Genomic DNA, 19,361 nt, shown 5'->3' with positions numbered 1-19,361 from the left:
GCAATTACTGTCAGAAACATTATTATCAGTAAATTATCTCCTGTAGCAATACAAAATCACAAAAGAAACTGGTGGCCAGTGAATGGGGAATGTATGTTTGTTGCAGATAAAGCACCGAGTCTTCATTCAAGGAAAAAAAATCTTATAATTCCTTAATAGAAAGAGAAAAAAAGTTCATATTGAAATATTAAAGAAAGGGGTGTGTGGAGAAAGATGAGGGAACTGTAAAATGAATAACTATAAAAAAATTAAAGTAGTTCAGTCATCTTTTATTGCTGGTCAAAATTGAGAACTTTCTCCATAGTCATTTATTTAAAAAAAAAATGCATTGCTTTATTAAAAAGAAAGACTGAATAGCAAGTGTGGAATTCATCTGTTTTTTTCTAAAATTGTCTTACACATTGCAACTACAACTTATGTTGTGTCTGATCATCCTGTTTTGACATTTGCTCAAATTAGAAAACCTGTAAACTTAATTCAACCAAAAAATTAAAAGAACAGGAAGTTATTTCAAGCAAAAATATGTTTCTCCTAGTTCATTTTCCCAAGTGTTTTAGTTAAACAGATCTTGTTTTTGGCAGGGAGAAGTTAAAAAAAATCTAGCTTTGAAAAAATACTGTTGGGTTTTTTTTCTTTAAATCATTCTCTCTGGAAATCACTTTTCCTGGAAAACATCACATCAAAAGCCTCCAGTTTCTTGAGTCACCCACAGAAATAATCTCAATAGAACTTTTACATAAAGAAAAGTTGAACAAGAAAAATCAAACATCTCCTAGTTCTCCCTTCTCTAACATCATATCAAGAAAAGTCTGCTTTTTGGAGAGGGTTTTAAGCTATAGAGGAGGGGACTGAGGTACTGAGCTTCTCAAACAGGTGCAAGACTTGCCCCTGATAAGTGTTTGTAGTGCAAGAGAGGTGAGTCAGCTGCATAGCAGACTATGGCTTGGTGTGTCCTACTCTCATTGCCGGTGGCCCACCCATGTAGACCTTCCTTGTGCAGCCACACAGCCCTGTACTCCTGACCCCAGGTGACTGAAATTAGGCATTCGCACACTCACTCCAACCATGCCTGCAGCTGCCATACTGACTAACCTTCTCAAAATACCTTTCAGCAAAATATTTCATTGAGGAATACTGGCTTTCTGCAAAAACTGGTGTAACGCCCCCCCCCCCCCCCCCCCCCCAAATATTATTGTTTGCTCTGTAGCAACTTCTTTTTTTGAAAACACAAAGAAAGCATAAGAGAGGTAGGGAGAAGTGTTTCACCTATCCTCTGGAGAGCAATTTTAGTGATTTGAAAAGAGCTGTGGCACTTGATATCTACGGAGGATTTGAGTCAATAAATAAAAGTGGTGTTTGATTTTCTCTGCTGTTTTCACTGTTGCAAGCTGGAGTCACTCAGTGCCCCATGTTTGATTTCAGAAGCTGTACAAAAGAGTGGTTGGACCAGACAGTAATCACTATTTAGTGAAGCACTTATGGACGACCTGCATGGTAAGCCAAAAAATCAGCAGGCCATGGATCGTAAGAGTGTAGCATTCAAACAGCCTTCCAAAAGAACCACAGTTGCCCTGAAGAAAGATGGTTTTGAATCACCTTCCTTTCAACCATCGTTAGAAGCTTTTTCAGTACCTCTCCCAGAAGACTTAGAAGATGAAAATTTTCTGATGTCAGAGAACATGTCTGAGAGAAACCCTAATTATGAGCAGAAGGACCTGAAAAAACAGTATGATGGAGAAGAGGATGAGGTAAGGCAGATACCAGAAGAGGGCATAGATCCTCCCCACTCTTACTCCTGTGTTTCACTTTGTGCCCCAAAATTAATTCCCTTGTCTCTTTGGGCAATCTGCACTTGTTAGGTCTAAGCAGAAGAGTACTTTTGGGATCAGGGCCAAGCAGTCATTTGTGTATCTAGGAAGACAGATACCTGCAATTAATCTGCAGGCATAAAAAATGCAGGTGTCAAAAATAGGATGGCAGCAGCCTAGCAGCCAATTTAATGTGCAATGTGTATCTGTTTCATTGGTAACAATTATCAAATGTTGAACAGAAATCCTAAATTCTGAGATATTTTTTACTTGAGGCTCTGCTACTTTCAACAGAAATACAAAGAAAGGTTAATAATAACCTGTGTTGAATATTTGACACTGAAAACAGATTGTTTTTAAGTCTGTGTCAGTGAAGTTCCTTGAGAATGGTTAAGTTTTACTAGCTAGTAAACATCGTAATGAAGATAGATAGTGGGAAGGGGTTACCAATAAGGTTTTAAAATACCTGCTCCCAGTAATATGTGCTGTCTTTCTCATCTTGCAAGAAAAATCTGCTCTGTTTGATTACATCTGATTGATAGACACATTTTCAGCAGTCGCTCTCTTAGACAAAGGTGATGGTCGGAAACTTCAATTTTTCTTTTCAAAAATTCAGATATGAACACATTAGGGTCTGTAAAATATTGGTGTTCTCAAAATTGCATTTCTAAATGCAAGAGTCAGACTGGAACATGGAGAGATGAACAGGCAGAAGAGACCAAGCCGGTCTTTATACACTTTAGCTGGGCATATTTAACAGCAGGTAGACCAGTTTTGTAAAGGGCTGGGAATTATTCAGTTTGTTTTCATGAAACTGAAGAGCCTGTGTTAATATCTGGCATGTGTATCAAAACCAAAAAATGACAATAACCAGTCATTTAAAACAAATCACTCATATTCATCCCTTACCCTAGCCTAAAATCAGGCAAAGAAAGAAGAGCCATCATGATCTAAAACATTTTAGCCACCTGTTAAGGACTCTACAGCAGAATATTTTTGGTGTCTGTGCACGAACTAAATCTTCAAAATTCATAAAAAAGATTTGATAAGCTATTCTGTACTAAATTCTCTTGTTACTGGGACTAGTCTTCATTTGCATACATGTACTTGAATACATCTGTAGATGAGTGGAAGAAAATGGCAGTTATTAAAAAAAATAAATTAACAAAGCACACTTAGTAATGAGGTCTCCTTTTACTCTTTACCTTCTCAGGATAGCTTACAAAGTTTGGTATTTTTTTCTAAGTATGGTCACTGAGCCAACCTCAACTGACTTTGTTGTAGTTACAGACACCTGTTTATAGCATGGACGTGCAAGGATACACAGTGATATGAAGTACAGGTTGATGCTAGTACATAAGGTTTCCTAGAGAATGATGAGCTGGAAAAGATGCCTAAAAGTTATTTTTGTGGAAACAACTTATTTTAAAATTATGGAAAATTCATTGTAAGTTTAACTCTAGCAGGCAGCAGAACATACCTTGTACAACAAATATGAGGAAAAGATCCGACCCTGCATTGATCTTATCGACAGCCTAAGAGCTCTCGGAATAGAAAAAGACCTGGCTTTGCCCGCGATCGCAGTGATTGGAGACCAGAGCTCTGGGAAAAGCTCTGTCCTAGAAGCCCTGTCCGGTATTGCTCTTCCTAGGGGCAATGGTAAGAATTCACTTTCTCAGGTTTTCACCTGAATTTCACTTTGATGAGGTGGAAGGGATTTTTTTTTTCTTTTTTTAGTCTAGGATTGGATAACTCCATGATTGAGACTATATCTAAATTGTGAGACTCCAGGGGGCCTTCTCAGCTCTGGTTTCCAGTAGAAGAGATGGATGTGCAAGTGGGGCACTGCAGGGTAACTCCAACAAGGCACATGTTCTGGGTGGTCAAGAGACCAGGAGTAAGAGTATAGTGTAGTGTACAAAACCATGGACAGACTGAAAGGTAGCATCAGCTAACTCTGTGCATTTGCCAGCAAAGAGTAGTACAGCAGACTATCGGTTTCACATGGAAGACTAGTTTTGAAATTTGCTTTTTGGGTTGGTTTGGGTTTTTTAATAAGATTTTCTCACAGCTACCTTTTTTGGCAAAAAAATATCCAAAAATTTTTACTTACAAACATGTGCCTTGGATGTTATTTAGGTCAGAGAAGATTGTTGGAAGACTTTGCAGCTCTGTGTGTGTGTGTGTGTCTGTGTATACACACATAAGTGCTGCAAGTTCTGTATGAGTTGACAATACCACCTAGTCTTTCAGGCTAGACTTGAGGGAAAGGTTTTCATAGGATATAGGTGCAGCACTGAAACAGGTCACCCAGAGAGGTGTGACTCTCCATCCGTGGAGGTTTGCAAGGCAAGACATGGCTGGACAGAGCCATGGCTGACCTCATCTAGTGCTGGTGACAGTCCTACTCTGAGCGGGAAGTCAGGTGAGATATCTTTGCCAACGTCTCTTGGAACATTTCTGTGTCTCTGTGCAAAGTATTAGGCAACCCTGTGTACACCACACAGTCCATGGCTGTGTATCATATATAACAACTGCTGAGAGAGTTACCTCTGTCTTTGGAACTGCTGCAGGTATTGTTACACGATGTCCCTTGGAACTTAAACTGAAAAGAATACCTGCCACCCAGGCATGGAAAGGGAAAATTTGTTACCGCAACATCAGCATGGAGCTCCAGAATGCCTCTCAGGTGGAGAAAGCAATAAGGGAAGGTGAGTTGTAACATATTCTCCTCTCATTTGGCTTGCTCAATCTCCTTTGAACCCTTTCTCCCCTTTTCTTAGGCTGAGCAGCAGTCCCCAGACTAACACAGTGATTGTAGCCATGAGTAACACCAAGCATTGAATTCAGAGCAGAAGAAGGTGGTGTAGCATAAAATAACTCTCTCAAGAGAGTTGTACTACTTACTACTTCAGTGGTGAAGATGATCCATGATGTCCGATAAAAGCTCAGGCTGTGTCCTCAGCTGGATGCTGTCTGCCTGTTTTGGGGAGGTTGTCTGTCAAATTGTAAACATGCAAAGCCCTAAATGGTTCCTGTCATCAGTTCAAAAGCTCAGAGAATGCTTGAGGTGTCTGTGGCTGGAAATCTTATGATTTTGGAGAAAATTGCAAGAAAGCAGCGTGGAAGGCATATAGACTTTCTGCCAGCTAGTGTGACCACAGCCTCAATTATTGACTTTCCCATGTCACAGCTTTACTTGTATGGTATTTCATGCTGTGCAATGAAACATTTTTCTTACCCAAAGGCCAGTAAGCATTTGCCCTAAATGTGAAAGTTGGATTGTTCTTATTTCCTTGACTAGCACAGCTCTGCAACATTGTTATTTGTCCTAATGTTTTGTCATCAGCTTTTCAATATATTATTTGGATATTTTCAATATATCCTTCCAAAACTGGCAAGGCAAGTGATATGAATTGATCAAGCTAATTACAGAGCTGAAAATCTCTCACGAGAATGACTACAGGGTTTCCTTGCTCCTCTCTGCTGTTCACAGTTCAAGCATTATTGCCTTATAAGATCTGGGACAAATTTGAGAGATCGCTGAACCTCTCTATCAAAATGTGAAGAATATAGAATAACACGTATTTATCTTTCAAGGCAGCCAAGGATTAATTGATGCCTACAAAGTGTCTTGATGTTGAGGAAGCTTTTCTATAAGTGACCAGTATTTTATCCAAACACTTTTGTTGTTGTTTATTTACATGTATTTTGTCTGCATATATGAGAGTTCATAAGTATATGCTCTGTAAAACATTACAGTTCACATTCCAAAAGGACTCCACGTATCCACGTATTGCATAATAATTCCTTTAGATTTTTGCATAAATGTATTTACATGTGTGGCTGGATCTGAAAAAAGCCAAGCCTAAAAGGACCTTAGGTGGTAGTGGGTCCTTTTCAAAGTCATTGTTTTCATCTTCACTTTGATGCATTGTTTGAAGCTTGTATTCATTGCCTTGCTCTTTTCTCCTTGCAGCCCAAAATGTTGTGGCTGGTACTAGAGGTGCCATTAGTGGAGAACTAATTTCCCTAGAAATTTCGTCACCAAATGTCCCAGATCTGACACTAATTGATCTTCCTGGAATTGCCAGAGTGGCCGTGGGGGATCAGCCAAAAGACATCGGGGAACAGGTAAAACTCAGTCTCATATGCCAACCTGTGCACAGGGTCAATTCTGTAACCTACCTCATATGTGAGCCTTTGCTGTAGGATGCTGGAGTTATTACGCTGCGCTTCTGAGCCAGCAATAGAGCTACACTAACAAACAGGCCTGTTTTTCAGGCGAGGAATTGCCAATAGGAACAGCAAGGTCCAGGATCTCCTGTCTGCCCTGTCATGCAGGAGGGAGCTGCCCACGCTAGCCGTGAAGGAGCCACCTCAGGTGCCTTCACACAGCCTACCTATGGCATCACGGAATAACCTGGCCGTATGGACCCTGAACACAGTGCTGCCCCTGTGTCCCTTGGCTAGACCGCAGTCTGGAAGATAGGTACATCCCAAAATGAGTTGTCTCTTACCAGCTCTGTGGATGTATTTGGCAAAGGTGAATAGATCTGAGTTCTTGTAAGCTCTTCTGGAGCAAGGCAGCAAATTGGCCCTCTTACAGGTTTGTTGCTCTGTCATCCCTTACTTACAGAGCACATCAGAACCAGACCCGTACTGGTGTTTCTCATCCCTTAAGGGATCCCAGCAGACCCTTTTTGAAGTAAACAGAATATGCGCTAAAGTGAAGGGGATCTCTGCTCTTTCCCTGGCTGCTTTTCGAAGAAATGCTGGGGAATGCAAATAAAACTCTAGTTGGACAAGGTCAGCTGTGCAGAAGCTGGGTGTATTGTTTCTCCTAAAATACCTTTAAATAGGAACTTGGAATAAGAGTAGCCCAAACTAAACTAGACATCTCAACAAAAATGAGACAAGATTGGATTGTCTGGGCTTTACTCTCTGTGAGAAGAGTAACTTCATTTCACAATTAGATAGTAATCTTTCTATGGTATTCAGAAGAAAGCAGCAGGGGTGACACAATCCACACATTTCCATCATCCCCAGCTGCCTGCATGCGTCAGGGGTGGAGGCTATAGCATTGTAGCATGTCAGAAATTGGAGTGGATGGGAAGTAGAAAAAAGAGGCACCTTTACCAAAACTCAGGAAAAAAAGAGTTAGCTTACTTTGGTATAAGCACAATAGAGCTGTCTGAACCTTTCGCAATACAACACAAACTATGAGAAACTCTTTTAGTTTGTAATTGAAACAGAAACAACGCCAACTCGATGTCATGTGCGACTTGTTTTTTTTCCACAACTACTTCACTGAAATACAAGCTAAAGACTTTTGCTCTCCTTTCAGAGATACAAATTTGAGATTTATCAGCATCATCTAGCTTGCTTTCTTTCCATAAGTGTGTACCTAGACATGAGAACTTGTTTTTCTTACATGTGATTTATGAAATGTCTTTAATCTTTCCATAATGAAAGATTATATGCATGAGAGGTTAAACTTTACATAGCTTTCAGGACAGGCATAACAACAGTCTGGTCTCATTCATGCTAGATGTTTGGATTAATCTTGGCATAGGAAAAGAGGCTGCGTTCTTCTGCTGACCCACTTCTATGCCATCCTTTAGCATGTAATACTGTCCTCAGTATATGTGACATTTAATGTCATCAGACAGTGGCTCGTATTGCTAGAAATGGTCACATCCTACATGAAAGCATCTGATTTCTCTGAACTTCATTACTGCTGTATTGCATTGCAGATCAAAATGCTGCTTAAAAAAATTATTGGCTGCAAAGAGACACTTAATTTGGTAGTGGTGCCATGTAATGTGGATATTGCAACAACAGAAGCACTGAAAATGGCTCAAGAGGTGGACCCCAGTGGAGAAAGGACATTAGGTGAGGCAATTTTTAAGCTACAAGTTGAAGAGAAGTGCAAATCTTTTTTTCATGAAGGTCTGATGTTCTGTATTCCACTCCAGATCTGTGAAATTAGCTACTAGAAGAAGGAAATAAAAGAAAATAAACTATTTACAAAGCTTGAGGTGATCCAGCAGCTCTAAGAATCCATCAATATTGAGTGTTGCTGGCATTCGTGTTATGAATAATTGGAAATTGAAAATCTCAGAGTTGACAGTGGGAAAGCTTTGCTGCTGCCTGTTAAAAAAGGTTTGCAAGGCAAAAGGTGTGGTGGGAGGCCAACTGTGCAGCAAGTTTTACAGTGCAAAGCCCAGGAGCTGAGAGCTTTCTAGGAGAGCGAAAACAAAACAAAGAGAAGTTGCTTTATAAAACATGGTACAGAGTGTTCCCGCTCTGGTGGCAGGGTGTCCTACTACACCTCTCCCACCTTTAACTTCTGCACTCAACTAACTTTCTCTTTGGGTAACTTCACAGGGATCCTCACGAAACCCGACCTGGTGGACAGAGGAACCGAAGAGTCTATCATTAACATAATACGAAACCTGGTCGTCCCCCTCAAAAAAGGTTACATGATTGTGAAGTGTCGTGGGCAGCAGGACATCCACAACAAACTGTCCTTGGCCACTGCAATCCAGCAGGAGAGAAAATTCTTTGAGACTCACAAATATTTCAGGTACTTCTTGCAGAAAGGACCTAATTGAAAATACGTTAAAGTCACTTCAAAGCTTCCTGTTAACTTGCTGAGATGTAAATTAGGGTTATAAACAGATATTAATTATACTTGTTATTTCTCAAGGCCCATGTAGTGTTGCATTCCAGTAAGCCAGAAGAATTTTACCTGCCAAATAAACTTCTAAAATGTATTTTCAATGCAAGTTAAATATATATCTCTCCTTAACCCTGAGAGAAGTGCAATGAACTTCAGAAGTTCAAAATAGTCCCAAAGAATTCAAGTTAAGCATCTGAGCACTTCAAGTCAAGCACTGAAGTATTTCTAGTCACTGGAAAACACAGTGAAACTCAGCATGAGAAAGCATACTGCCTGTGCCGAGGGCACAGATTTCCCCAGAAGATGACTCAGCGGCAAATCAATCATAATATAGGGAATGGCAGGTGAAAAGGGTTTTGAATCAGTGTACTTCACACATGCAGAAATAATACAGCAGCACATTAACCTGCTGTTAGAATTTGCTGTTTTCAGATTCTTCTCTGTTTCCCTTTGCTTGGCCAGTAGCAGTAGCTGTCAAACAACTCTTGCATAAAGGCCATGGTGCCCAGAGTCCTGGGCTGCTGCCGCATCTGTACTAGCACTCCCCAGAGGGACCTTTCTTTACTCAATTTGTGTAGCAGAACTAGTGAAAACAGAGCAGAGCATCAGTGCCACCTCCTTGCCCTGCACACACAATCTGTCCAAAGCCACCATTTCCTCTTTTTTGCAGCATTCTTATGGAAGAAGGAAGGGCTACTATCCCTCATCTGGCAGAGAAGCTCACAAAAGAACTTGTGAGACATATTATTGTAAGTAACAGAGGTGCCATACTAAGCTGTTTTTATCAGTTACTATCTAAAAATAAGTTCAGCCCTTCAACCTTGGATTGTAATTGATTGCAATTGGATTGCAATTGGATTGCATCTTTATATGCATAGATAGTACTTAATTATCCTTCAATCCGGCAACCTGAGAACAAATTGACCTGAGAGTTAGAGGGAAAGAAACCCATGCTCTGTCCTCAGATTTGCCTTTAAGCTTAAGACTGACAATAGGCAAATCATTTCATCTGCTTGTGATTCATAACTCCTGCCTTTTCAATGGCAGCCATGATATTTCTTTTTGTTTGTGAAAATTGTTGATCGGCTGGATGACAAGTTACTGCTATGAGCTTATTAAAACACAATAATTTCTATTTTACTGAAAATGTCTTCAAAACCTCAAGTAAGATCCAATTGTTTTATTATATTACTATGCTAATGTAAGTATATTGGGTTTTTAATTTTATATACGTATATCTGTAAGTAATATATCTTATTCCATTAAGGGAAAATGCTAAAATACAGGGAGCCTCTAAATTCAGTTCTAAAGGAGAAAAAAAATGTGTATTTATGTAACCTTGCATAAAATAAGCAACTAAACAGTCGTGTTCAATCAGGTATTTATCAGGAATGGAGGGGTCAGTACATTCCCTGCATCGCCACCTTCCCTGGCGCAACCTGTAGGGACATAGTTTTTGGCTCACTCTAGGTGAAATATTGCCCTAGACTGCAGCTAGTCTGCCCGCCTCGCAATGAGGTCCAGCCTGATTTCTCAGGAATATCCTAGCCCCCTGCCTTCTCTCAATGAAGGCCATATTTGCACTTTGATGCTATCCTGCTATCACGTGTGGGATGCAAGGACAGCAAGCTCTTGGACTCCTAAGAGCAGCAGAGATCATGTGCAGGTATAGGTCACTCTTGATTTCTTTCCAAAATCAGACATGTTCAACCTACCTAAATGTCCTTCTTTACGGTCTACCCCCCAGAAATCTTTGCCAACACTAGAGAACCAAATACGTGAGGTGCTCCAAAAAACGTTACAGAATCTACAAAAGTATAGCAGTGGCACACCCAGAACAGATTCTGAGAAGCTGATTTTCCTCACAGATGTAAGTATCAACATTGGTTTGGTCATGGAGCAGAGCAAGGAGGTACATGTGGGAGAAAAAGAAACCACCTAAACTTCGCAAACAGAGGGCATGGACCACCAGGAAGCTTGTGGTATCTGTCACTGAAGTGTTTTGAGAGTACCATAGAGAAACCTCTGGCAGGAATACAACATACCTGCAAAAATAATGGACCACAGGAGCTTGTGGTCCCTTCTAGCAATTTTTTTCCTGTGATTATATGACAAGAAAACTGAACAACAACTCAGTTAATTGGTCAAAATCAAGCGTCTCAGAGAGGAAAACTTACACTCCTGTCTGCCTGACATTTTGAAGGGTGTCCATTGTTTACAGCACTCATAAGACCAAATGCATTCCTGATATCAAAATATGGTTTGTAAGTCCATCTAAGTGTCTTGGCTTGGGGAGCTAATCCCTCACAGTAAGCTTTCAGCAGGCCAGCAGAGGTGCTTATGAAGGCTCATCAGCATTCAGAGACTTCATACAAGACTAGTCAATTAGAATTTAGTAAATGGTTCTAAGAGTCCGCAGGAAAACCACCAAACAAACAAAACCAACAACAACAACAACAAAGAATATCAAGTTTGTTCTCCTCTAGCTGTGCTGCTTTTGAAAAAAAAAAAAAAAAAAACAAAACACAGGAGCTAAAAGCATAAAAGATCTAAGGAAGGGATGTTTTCAATGAACCATCTCCCCTCTTTAACATCAAATGACTGGAGATCTACTTAATATATGCAAGTTAGTCTGAAGAAATGAAACTTTACTGCATTGCTTGCTTGTTCTTTAATTCATTACAGTTGATCAAACTCTTTAATCAAGACATCTCTCAGACAATGCGTGGAGAGGAACAGTTGTTTGCAAATGAAGTCAGACTGTTTACAAAAATCCGCAAAGAGTTTCGAACATGGGCAGTGATTCTCCTAGAGAGTGCTGCAAAGGGTAAGCATAGAAAACCATCACTTGCAGCTGACCTGAGGTAATTCTCTGAACCATTTGTCTAAATAACAGCAACAAAACCAACACTAACACCAACACCAACACTAATAATTTAATAATAATAATAATAATAATTCTATTACTATTGTTATTATTATTATTAGGAATGTTTTGGAATCTTGGTCTTTTTTTTTCTACTTTAGTGCTGATTTAAGGTGCGGAGAAAGCAATTCTGTGTCTGAAATAACCACAGCCTTGTAAAGAGTACCCCTTTCTGTGCATCACCCACCCTGCTAATTTCTTAACTGAACTCAGTTGTAAACCGAGGCGTAGGGCGATACACGCAGACTGAACTCTGCTGCACACTCAACATCTTTTGCAATATCTTTTTCACATCTTTCAGAGACCCCATCATTTGCTCTTAGAGATGAAATAGCACCAGCCGCCAGTCAAGCATAGCTCTTGATACAAGTTCTTTTAGTTTTTGATGCACATCTATGTCAACATCACTAGTGACTCTAAAATGATAGGTACAAATAGGCTGCAAAGGTGCCGTCAGCCAGAGACAAACATATGTGTGTATATATATATGCATATATGTGAAGAGAGTCAGACAGACAGACATTGGTGTATGTCAATATCTCTTATGTCCCATCCATGAATTACCATGATTTTATGGAGAGGAATAAAGGAGTAAGGCAATGAAGGCATGAAGAAATAGATGTAAAAATGGCAGAAAGCACTAGCAGAAGGATGCAGCTTCTTCAGAGAGCAAAGAGCAACTGAGTTGCAAAAGATACGCAAGGCATCACATGCCAGCTGAACCACAGTGGGGAATCATCAGGGCACTTTCAGGTTATCCCTGTTGATTTAAACTAATACGTCCAACTTCACAATAGGATCAGGGTAGCAGCACACAGCAGCTCTAACAAAAGCATGGCTCTTGCTGACAATATGCTACCCCAAAATCATGTGTACATATGCTCAGGTGAAGTATTTACCTGTGCAGCAGAGTAAGTTCACTTACACAGCCTGAAAACTGGAGGTAGCTTTAGAGAGCCCTTCCTCAGTGAAAAGCATTGTTAGCAGCCACTGCTAGGATTTCTGAAGGTACATCATTGCATGTCAGATGACTGTTTAACTTCAGCTTTCTTATGCTGAATGAAAGTATTAAAAATAGCAGCTACTTTGGATACTTGAAGCCTTGAACTTTCTGTTTCGAAGCTGATAGATATTCTTGTGGCCATGGTACAGTTTTTTACTACTTTAACTGTACAAGTACGTTTTCAGACTCTGAACTCCACATCTACTTCTGTCTTTTTTTTTTTTTTTTTTTTTTTTTGTTATTATCCAACCATGGACTCACATATCTGAATCCTGGCTCAACTTCTACTTCCACATGTGCACTTGATCCATGATTCACAAATTTGACCCCAAAACAGGGCAATATCGAAACCTTTCAAAACACTTAGAAACCCATCTTTGCCTGAATATGTAAAGCAATTCAAAGGGGTATACCTCATTTAAGATCGCAAATTCTTATAATGTCAACAAAGAAATATTGACTGTGATATCTTAAATAAAAATAGCTAGTCAACAGTAGATTCCCTAGAACAAGACTCTTTAGTGAGTTTGGGTTTTTGTTTTGCTCTGGGTTTTTTTAAACTCAGAAGTGACTGGTAATGGCCATTTCTGTGAGGGCAGCAATTCCAAGAAGAACCAGTATTTTTGAGCCCCATCATAATTTCTGGATTGCTTTCTGTCAGTTAAATGCTTGATCCAGTGTGTGAGATGGCTCATTCACTGAGCAATAATGTGTGTTATCTCAGTTCTGTAGTAACGGTACTGCTTGAAAGATCTTTTCAGTAGTTGTTCTTCTCAATAGCATTTCAAAGAGGAGAAATAGACCTCCTTCTTAAACCTGAAATTTATAAATTGAATGATTTAGTAGTAAAGCAATGTTATTTTACTATTATAGTTAAAAAAAATGTACCCAGTAAAGTGTGGAAATATGAAGACCACTATCGTGGCCGGGAGTTCCCAGGCTTTACCAATTACGGAACATTTGAGGACATTGTAAAAGAGCAAATCATAGAGTTGGAGGAGCCGGCCATTAGGATACTGAACAACGTGATCGGTATGTCTCGCAGGCCACATAAGGCTCTCACGCGGGAGGCACTAATGTGCCTGACAATTTTTTTTCCGGGATAAGCTGATGTTCTCACTGCTGGGGCAAGATTTCCAGCCGGGATACTTCAGAGTGGGGAGGTGAATCTGATTCAGCCTGGGGGCTTGCTTCTTCTCTAGAACCTCCAATCTTTACTAGTGGTCTCCTGCATTTGTTAATACTTTTCCCAGTGGCTGGTGGAACGGAGTTAGAAAGTACCTATAATAAACAACACAGTAAAGAAATGGTATGGTAGAAGTACCTGGTGCCAGCCAAGTGGCTTGGTATTCCCAAGCCCAGGGAGTAGCATTACAAACCTGAACTGGGAACCCAGCTTCTTTGCCAATTCTTTGCATGACATTGTATGTATTATACAGTGACTGCTGGGGCTGGGGGAAAGGGTATGTAGTTCATCCAGTAAAAAGCACCCAAGGAAAAAGTATGTCATGATCCTCTCTCTCCTATGTTTGCCTTAGAAAGCAGCTACAGCATCTGTGCCAGACTCAGTGCTCTCTATTATATGTGCTAGCCCCTCTTCCAGGGGAGGCACTCAGGGGGTGAGATGAAGATACGCTTACAGGGCCAAGTGATGGCACATCTGGTCAGACACAGCTGTAAGCACGGAAATTGCTTTATCAAAGAAATCTCAGTGATATTCAGTCTTTCAGGTGTTAAGTGGTTACAGGAGGTCTTTAATGGCTCACACTCTTGGACCTAGAAATCTAAATTCCTACCTGTTTGTATTGGTCATAAAGGCATAGTGCATCAGTACTCAGCTATTTCTGGATGAATACAGAAAATGAGTAGTTTTCCCAAGTGTCATATTAACAATAGCTTAAAAACCTCACTTGCTTACCTGACTTTATTTTGTCTGTCTGTTGTTCCCTTAGGACTGGTTGAAGAGAAATTTATGGAACTCGCTAAAAGGCATTTTGCTAATTTTCACAATCTAAACAGAGCTGCTAAGGTGAGACACTACCTATAACCTGAGATAAGACAAGAGCAAGACAGAATGGCATTTGTAAATACAGCCATGCTTACAGTACCTATCCCACTGCATTACCCTTATGCAAGCATGGAATTTCTTGCAGGCCTACGGTTTTTATGAAATAAGGAAGAGCTTGAAAATGATAGTATGTTTATAATGGCTTTAATGAAAGTGCATTTTGCCTTTCAGTGCAACTTTGACAAGATCTAAAGCATTCATTCCTCATTCATTCAGGTCACATTCTTGATGCATACAACACAATGCAAAGAAAACCTGAAGAGTTTATAATTAATTTCAAATTTAAGTCCTGCAATGATTTGTAAGCCTGTGGGTAGCCTCAGAGCTCTAAACAGTGCTTTTCCTTCTCTGAAAGACAAGACAGGGTGTTAGCCAGTGCAGGAATCTCATCTTTGATAAAAGGGAGCAGCAGCAGACAAGCCAAAAATCATTCAACTATGAGAGTGTTAGAAGATGACTGTGCACAATTTGAGGGATTGCATGTTTTGGGTGGAGTTAACTGATATGGATGTCATTGAAGGCCTTTTCTCAGAAAGAGCTTTGAGGAACAGATAAGAAGCAATGCTGGAGAGCCAGGAAGGAGAGTCCACTCACAGGGTACTGCTTAAAAGGAAACTCAAAGGCAAATGTGAGTGAAAAAGATGGTTTGCTGTTTGACTTGCATGGCCAAACCCTACTGAGCTCCCAGGCCAACCAGACAGCAAGCAAATAAGCTATTTAAGCCAAACACAGAAGTGTTTAGGGATGGTCTTCAGGCATAACACAGTGAGAGGAATGAAGAGGGAGGAAGTTCTGGTGGACACTGAAGATGAGAAAAAAGATGGGATGCTTTCTTAGGGATGCCAGGAAAGCATTTTAAGGGCATTTGGGGATGACTGAGGGAACTTTGCTGCTCACACAGACTTTTAGGTGGAAGTATCAAAAAAGCCAGAAAGCATCAGATTACTGCAATAAAAGCACCAGTGAGGGGGTTAGACAGGGTTGGTTTGCTGACAACAGATAGGAGACTGCAGTTTTTGAGACGGGCAGGAGGGTCAATGGAGTTCACATCAGTGCATGTTGTCACTGCCTACTGCAAGAGGGAGACACAAACAAAATGCATGTAAAAACTGAGGACAGGCTGCAGGCTGAACTCATGGCTGGCCATTGCTGCTTGTTCCCATCAACCTTGTATTTTCCTTTGGGGTCCAAGCACCATGTTTTGACTGGTCCCACTCGTGCTTAAGGAGGGAACAAAACCACCCTGGTGTCCTGCTCTTTAACAACAGAGGAAACAATCTAAAGCATTACTCCATGCTCCCAAGAGCCTGTCTGGGATTCGACAGTGCTGCAGCAAGGACTGTTTGAACACTGTGCCCACCTTGCCATTCCCTGGGGACACTGCTAAGCACCAGCACCTTTGCAAAGGAAGCAAATGTCTGAGACTTGTTGTTCTTTTCTTTCCTAGACCAGAATTGAAGACATTAGAGAGAAACAAGCAGTGGAGGCTGAAAGACATATCCGGACCCAGTTTAAAATGGAGAGAATTGTATACTGCCAGGATGACCTTTACATTAACGATTTGAACTATCTTACGGCAGAAAACACTACCAAAGCCAGCTATGGGAAAGAGACGCAGGTTGGACCTGTTTTGAATCAAGAGTCCACCTTTGTCCAGGAAATGGTTTCTCACACGAAGGCCTATTTGAATGTGAGTTTACAGACTACAATACAGTGGTTCTTCTGCATCCTGAATGCCATAGCATATACCCCTTGTCCAGATCTCGCTGTAGTCAATATGAGTCTTTCATGCAATACTACTACTATGCAGGCAATAGTAGCCAGAGGGTATAAGTGTCTCATCCAGATACACGCACAGCTTCTGTATCAGTTAATCAGAGCTTCTGACCAGTGATGAAAATGCCAGGACAAAGCTGGTCTGATGGCCTGTGTCAGCACAGTCGCTGGGGAGAAGTAGTTGCACACTGCAGGATATGGTGATTAGAAAAGCCTGCAGGTTGTTAAAATGACAGCTGGTTCCTAAACCACTCGTTAGCTACCCCCCAGCCTGGCATGGCTCCCTGCTGCGGCTGCCCCTCGCTCGGGGAATACGCCATCGGCAAGTGAGTCCTCTTCTCACCCTCCTCCAGCCTTTCATGGAGAAGGGGGTGACTCCCTGCTGCCTACACAGCCTCATGCCAGTACAATGCTGCCTTGCTGGCTTTCCTATGGGGACAAGTGTCGGGGGGGAGGAAAGGACAGTCACTTACCAGCATGGAGGAGAGGACAGGATGGAGAAGAGCCCTTGGCCCTGTAATTAGAAGTTACTCATAGTTGATGGCTAGCCCCCCTCTCCAGCAAAGGAAGCAACAGTCCTAGGATTGCTTTCCCCACTGCAAGTTCATCTCACGGTTTTCAAATAACACGGGTTTCCACAAGCTTAACAACATTATGTACAGCACTTCAGCATTTGGCACAGCATGTCAGAGCTCAGGTCAGCCTCAAGCCCCTCTGTGTCTTCCTGCTGCCAGCAGAAAGTGGTGTCAGTGGCTTGCAGTCAGATCCTAAACTAATGCAGCAAGAGAAGAGATAATAAAACATCAAGTTAAAATGGATTCAGCTATCTGTAGAGATCAGAGTGCGTATGCTGTATTGCAGATAGCTCCATAGAAGTTAAGTCTCTGAAGACAAATGGGATCATGTTAAAGAAAGACAGCAAAGAGAACATGCAGTATCAGGATTTGCTTTTGATCTTTGTTTCGTAAAACTCATTCAGAAAGCAACAAGTTCAATATACAGTAAGGTAGGTAGCAGCTCACCTTGAATTTCAATAGCAAGGTTTTGACAGATTCCTGCCATTAAATGTTCAGGCTGCTCAGGCTGATGGAGAGAAAACCTTCAGCTTTCAGAGAACAAGAGACAAAGCCAGAACTGCATAAGCTCTTCCCTCCTGCCTCGCTATGCTCTGCTATAATACAAATGTCTTAGATGCTAGTTATACACTTTTGTGGATGCCCTAAGCACCATTTTCAACAATAAGAAATGCCAGGGCATCATATTTCCATGGGACTTATGCAAGCCAAATACACTTGGAATGAGATGGAAGCTCTTAAGTGTCCATGGCCTTTGAAAATGGCATGCGTGAATCTGTGTCATATATGGCAGGACTGTCAAGATTCTGGGTAGAGTTTGGCTCCAGAAAAACACTCATATTTAAAGCACCTAAGGTCCCTCCCACAACGGTCAGTAGTGCCTAGAGACTACGTAGGCTTAGTAAGTGTTTTAGCTGACTCAGCCAAATTGCTTGCTCTTGACTAGATCCCTGCAAACTAGAAAGAAAAACTAAACATCTAGTCTTAGGTATTTTTCAGCTTCAGTTCAACCCCATCCTGGTACATGAAAGATTTGCAGCCACTGAGCTCCAGAAGTATCAAAAGCCAGAAACACCTTAGGCTTCTCTGGAAACAGACTGCCTAAACCCTATAGGAACCGCAAATCAGATGTGCCTCTACCTGGTCTTCCCACTGCCACTTTCAAGTCAGGTGCCACAAAAAGAAAGGAAGACAGCAGCTGTCTCAATTGCAGCCAGTCACTCAGGTGTAAGTGCTCACCTGTCCCCAGGAGGGCTGGCGGCATGTCCCTCCCAGCGCTGGGTAGGTTTTGAACCTCACATAGCCCAAGAGCACCAGCTAAGCTCCCAAGCCCTGTGGACGTCTCTGGGGAAAGGGCCTCACAAGCTCTTCTAAGTCAATCTCTTTTAATTTGCATAAATAACTAGACTAGGCAGTTTGTCAGGTTAAGCAGAAAATTATCTCATTGAGATATCAATAGATGTAATGTAGGCACAGTCCAGTCTCACTATTGCTGAGGATATTTTCCCTTAAGGCTAAAGCTTACTCCAAAGCTGTCTTACACTTAAAAGGACAACCATGTTAGAAATACCATCTAAATACAGGAATTTTCCACCTTTGGGAAAAATCACTGGTTTATTTCCTGTACCATAATGGACTGGTACTGTTCAGTGAAGACAGGTTTGATGCCAGAAACTGTTCACAAGTACTATTCGCCAGGTATATCCTCATATAGCTCTTACCAATGATAGCTGGCAGAGCTAAGCAGGGAACATCCTGCCTTAGGTTTAGTTTGCTGAGAGAAAAAAGCAACAGCTGACATTCCCGTAACTCTTGATTTTTAGAGCTTTAGGCACAAAAGAGACTAATGGCAAACATTTTTTAGTTCCTAGAAGCACTCATTTCTTGAACAGTAACTCAGTACAACATTTTAAAAACATGCTGTCACTTCTTACCAGATTACCTATAGCCCCTTCCTTTTGCAGTTGTTTTTGGGAAACAAATCTTCTACCTTTTTTCCCCCCCCTTCTTCCAGGGAGCAAGTAAACGCCTCTGCAACCAGGTACCTCTGATCATCCTGTCTTTTGCCCTTCATGACTTCGGGGATAAGTTACAGACCACAATGTTGCATCTTTTGCAAGAAAAAGACGAATTAAGCCATCTCCTTCAGGAGGACAGTGAAGCTGCTAAACATAGGAGCTACCTTACTCAACAAGTTAATCGTCTCACCAAAGCCTGCCAGTACCTGAGAGACTTCTCCTCACTGTAGATTTCTTCATTTTTCAGAAGTATTTTCCTACTCTTGTTTTCTGGCATTATTGAAGAACTTTATAAAATCCCCTGAAAATGTAACGTCAGCACAGACCTTTAACACTCATTTCTAGTGTTCAGTTCTGTTTTATTTTCCATTACTACTTATATGCAAACATCTATCCTTATGTAAAGTGCTCCACTGGGAGAGCTGTGATTAAATAAATGTTATCCCATTTGTAAACATTTGCTTTATGAATACTGTACAATCATTGAAATAATTATTAAAAA

The 19,361-nt window shown here is 41.0% G+C and overlaps 1 protein-coding gene across 1 annotated transcript; it reads left to right on the top strand.

Annotated features, from left to right (window-relative positions):
• Nucleotides 1-1,478: 1,478 nt before the first annotated feature.
• LOC309604528 (interferon-induced GTP-binding protein Mx-like) lies at nt 1,479-19,089 on the top strand (the record flags this gene model as incomplete). Its single annotated transcript, XM_082337926.1, has 13 exons — nt 1,479-1,748; nt 3,272-3,467; nt 4,382-4,519; nt 5,788-5,942; nt 7,565-7,703; nt 8,199-8,397; nt 9,164-9,242; nt 10,241-10,363; nt 11,179-11,320; nt 13,296-13,454; nt 14,375-14,451; nt 15,938-16,180; nt 18,856-19,089. The coding sequence occupies 13 exons, from the start codon at nt 1,479-1,481 to the stop codon at nt 19,087-19,089; spliced, it is 2,154 nt and encodes a 717-aa protein (XP_082194052.1).
• Nucleotides 19,090-19,361: the final 272 nt, after the last annotated feature.

This window comes from Platalea leucorodia (genome assembly GCF_965183815.1).
Source record: "Platalea leucorodia genome assembly, chromosome: 2".
Taxonomy (NCBI): domain Eukaryota; kingdom Metazoa; phylum Chordata; class Aves; order Pelecaniformes; family Threskiornithidae; genus Platalea; species Platalea leucorodia.
The sequence above is the reverse complement of the archived record's forward strand: the minus strand, read 5'-3'. Positions and strand labels throughout refer to the sequence as shown.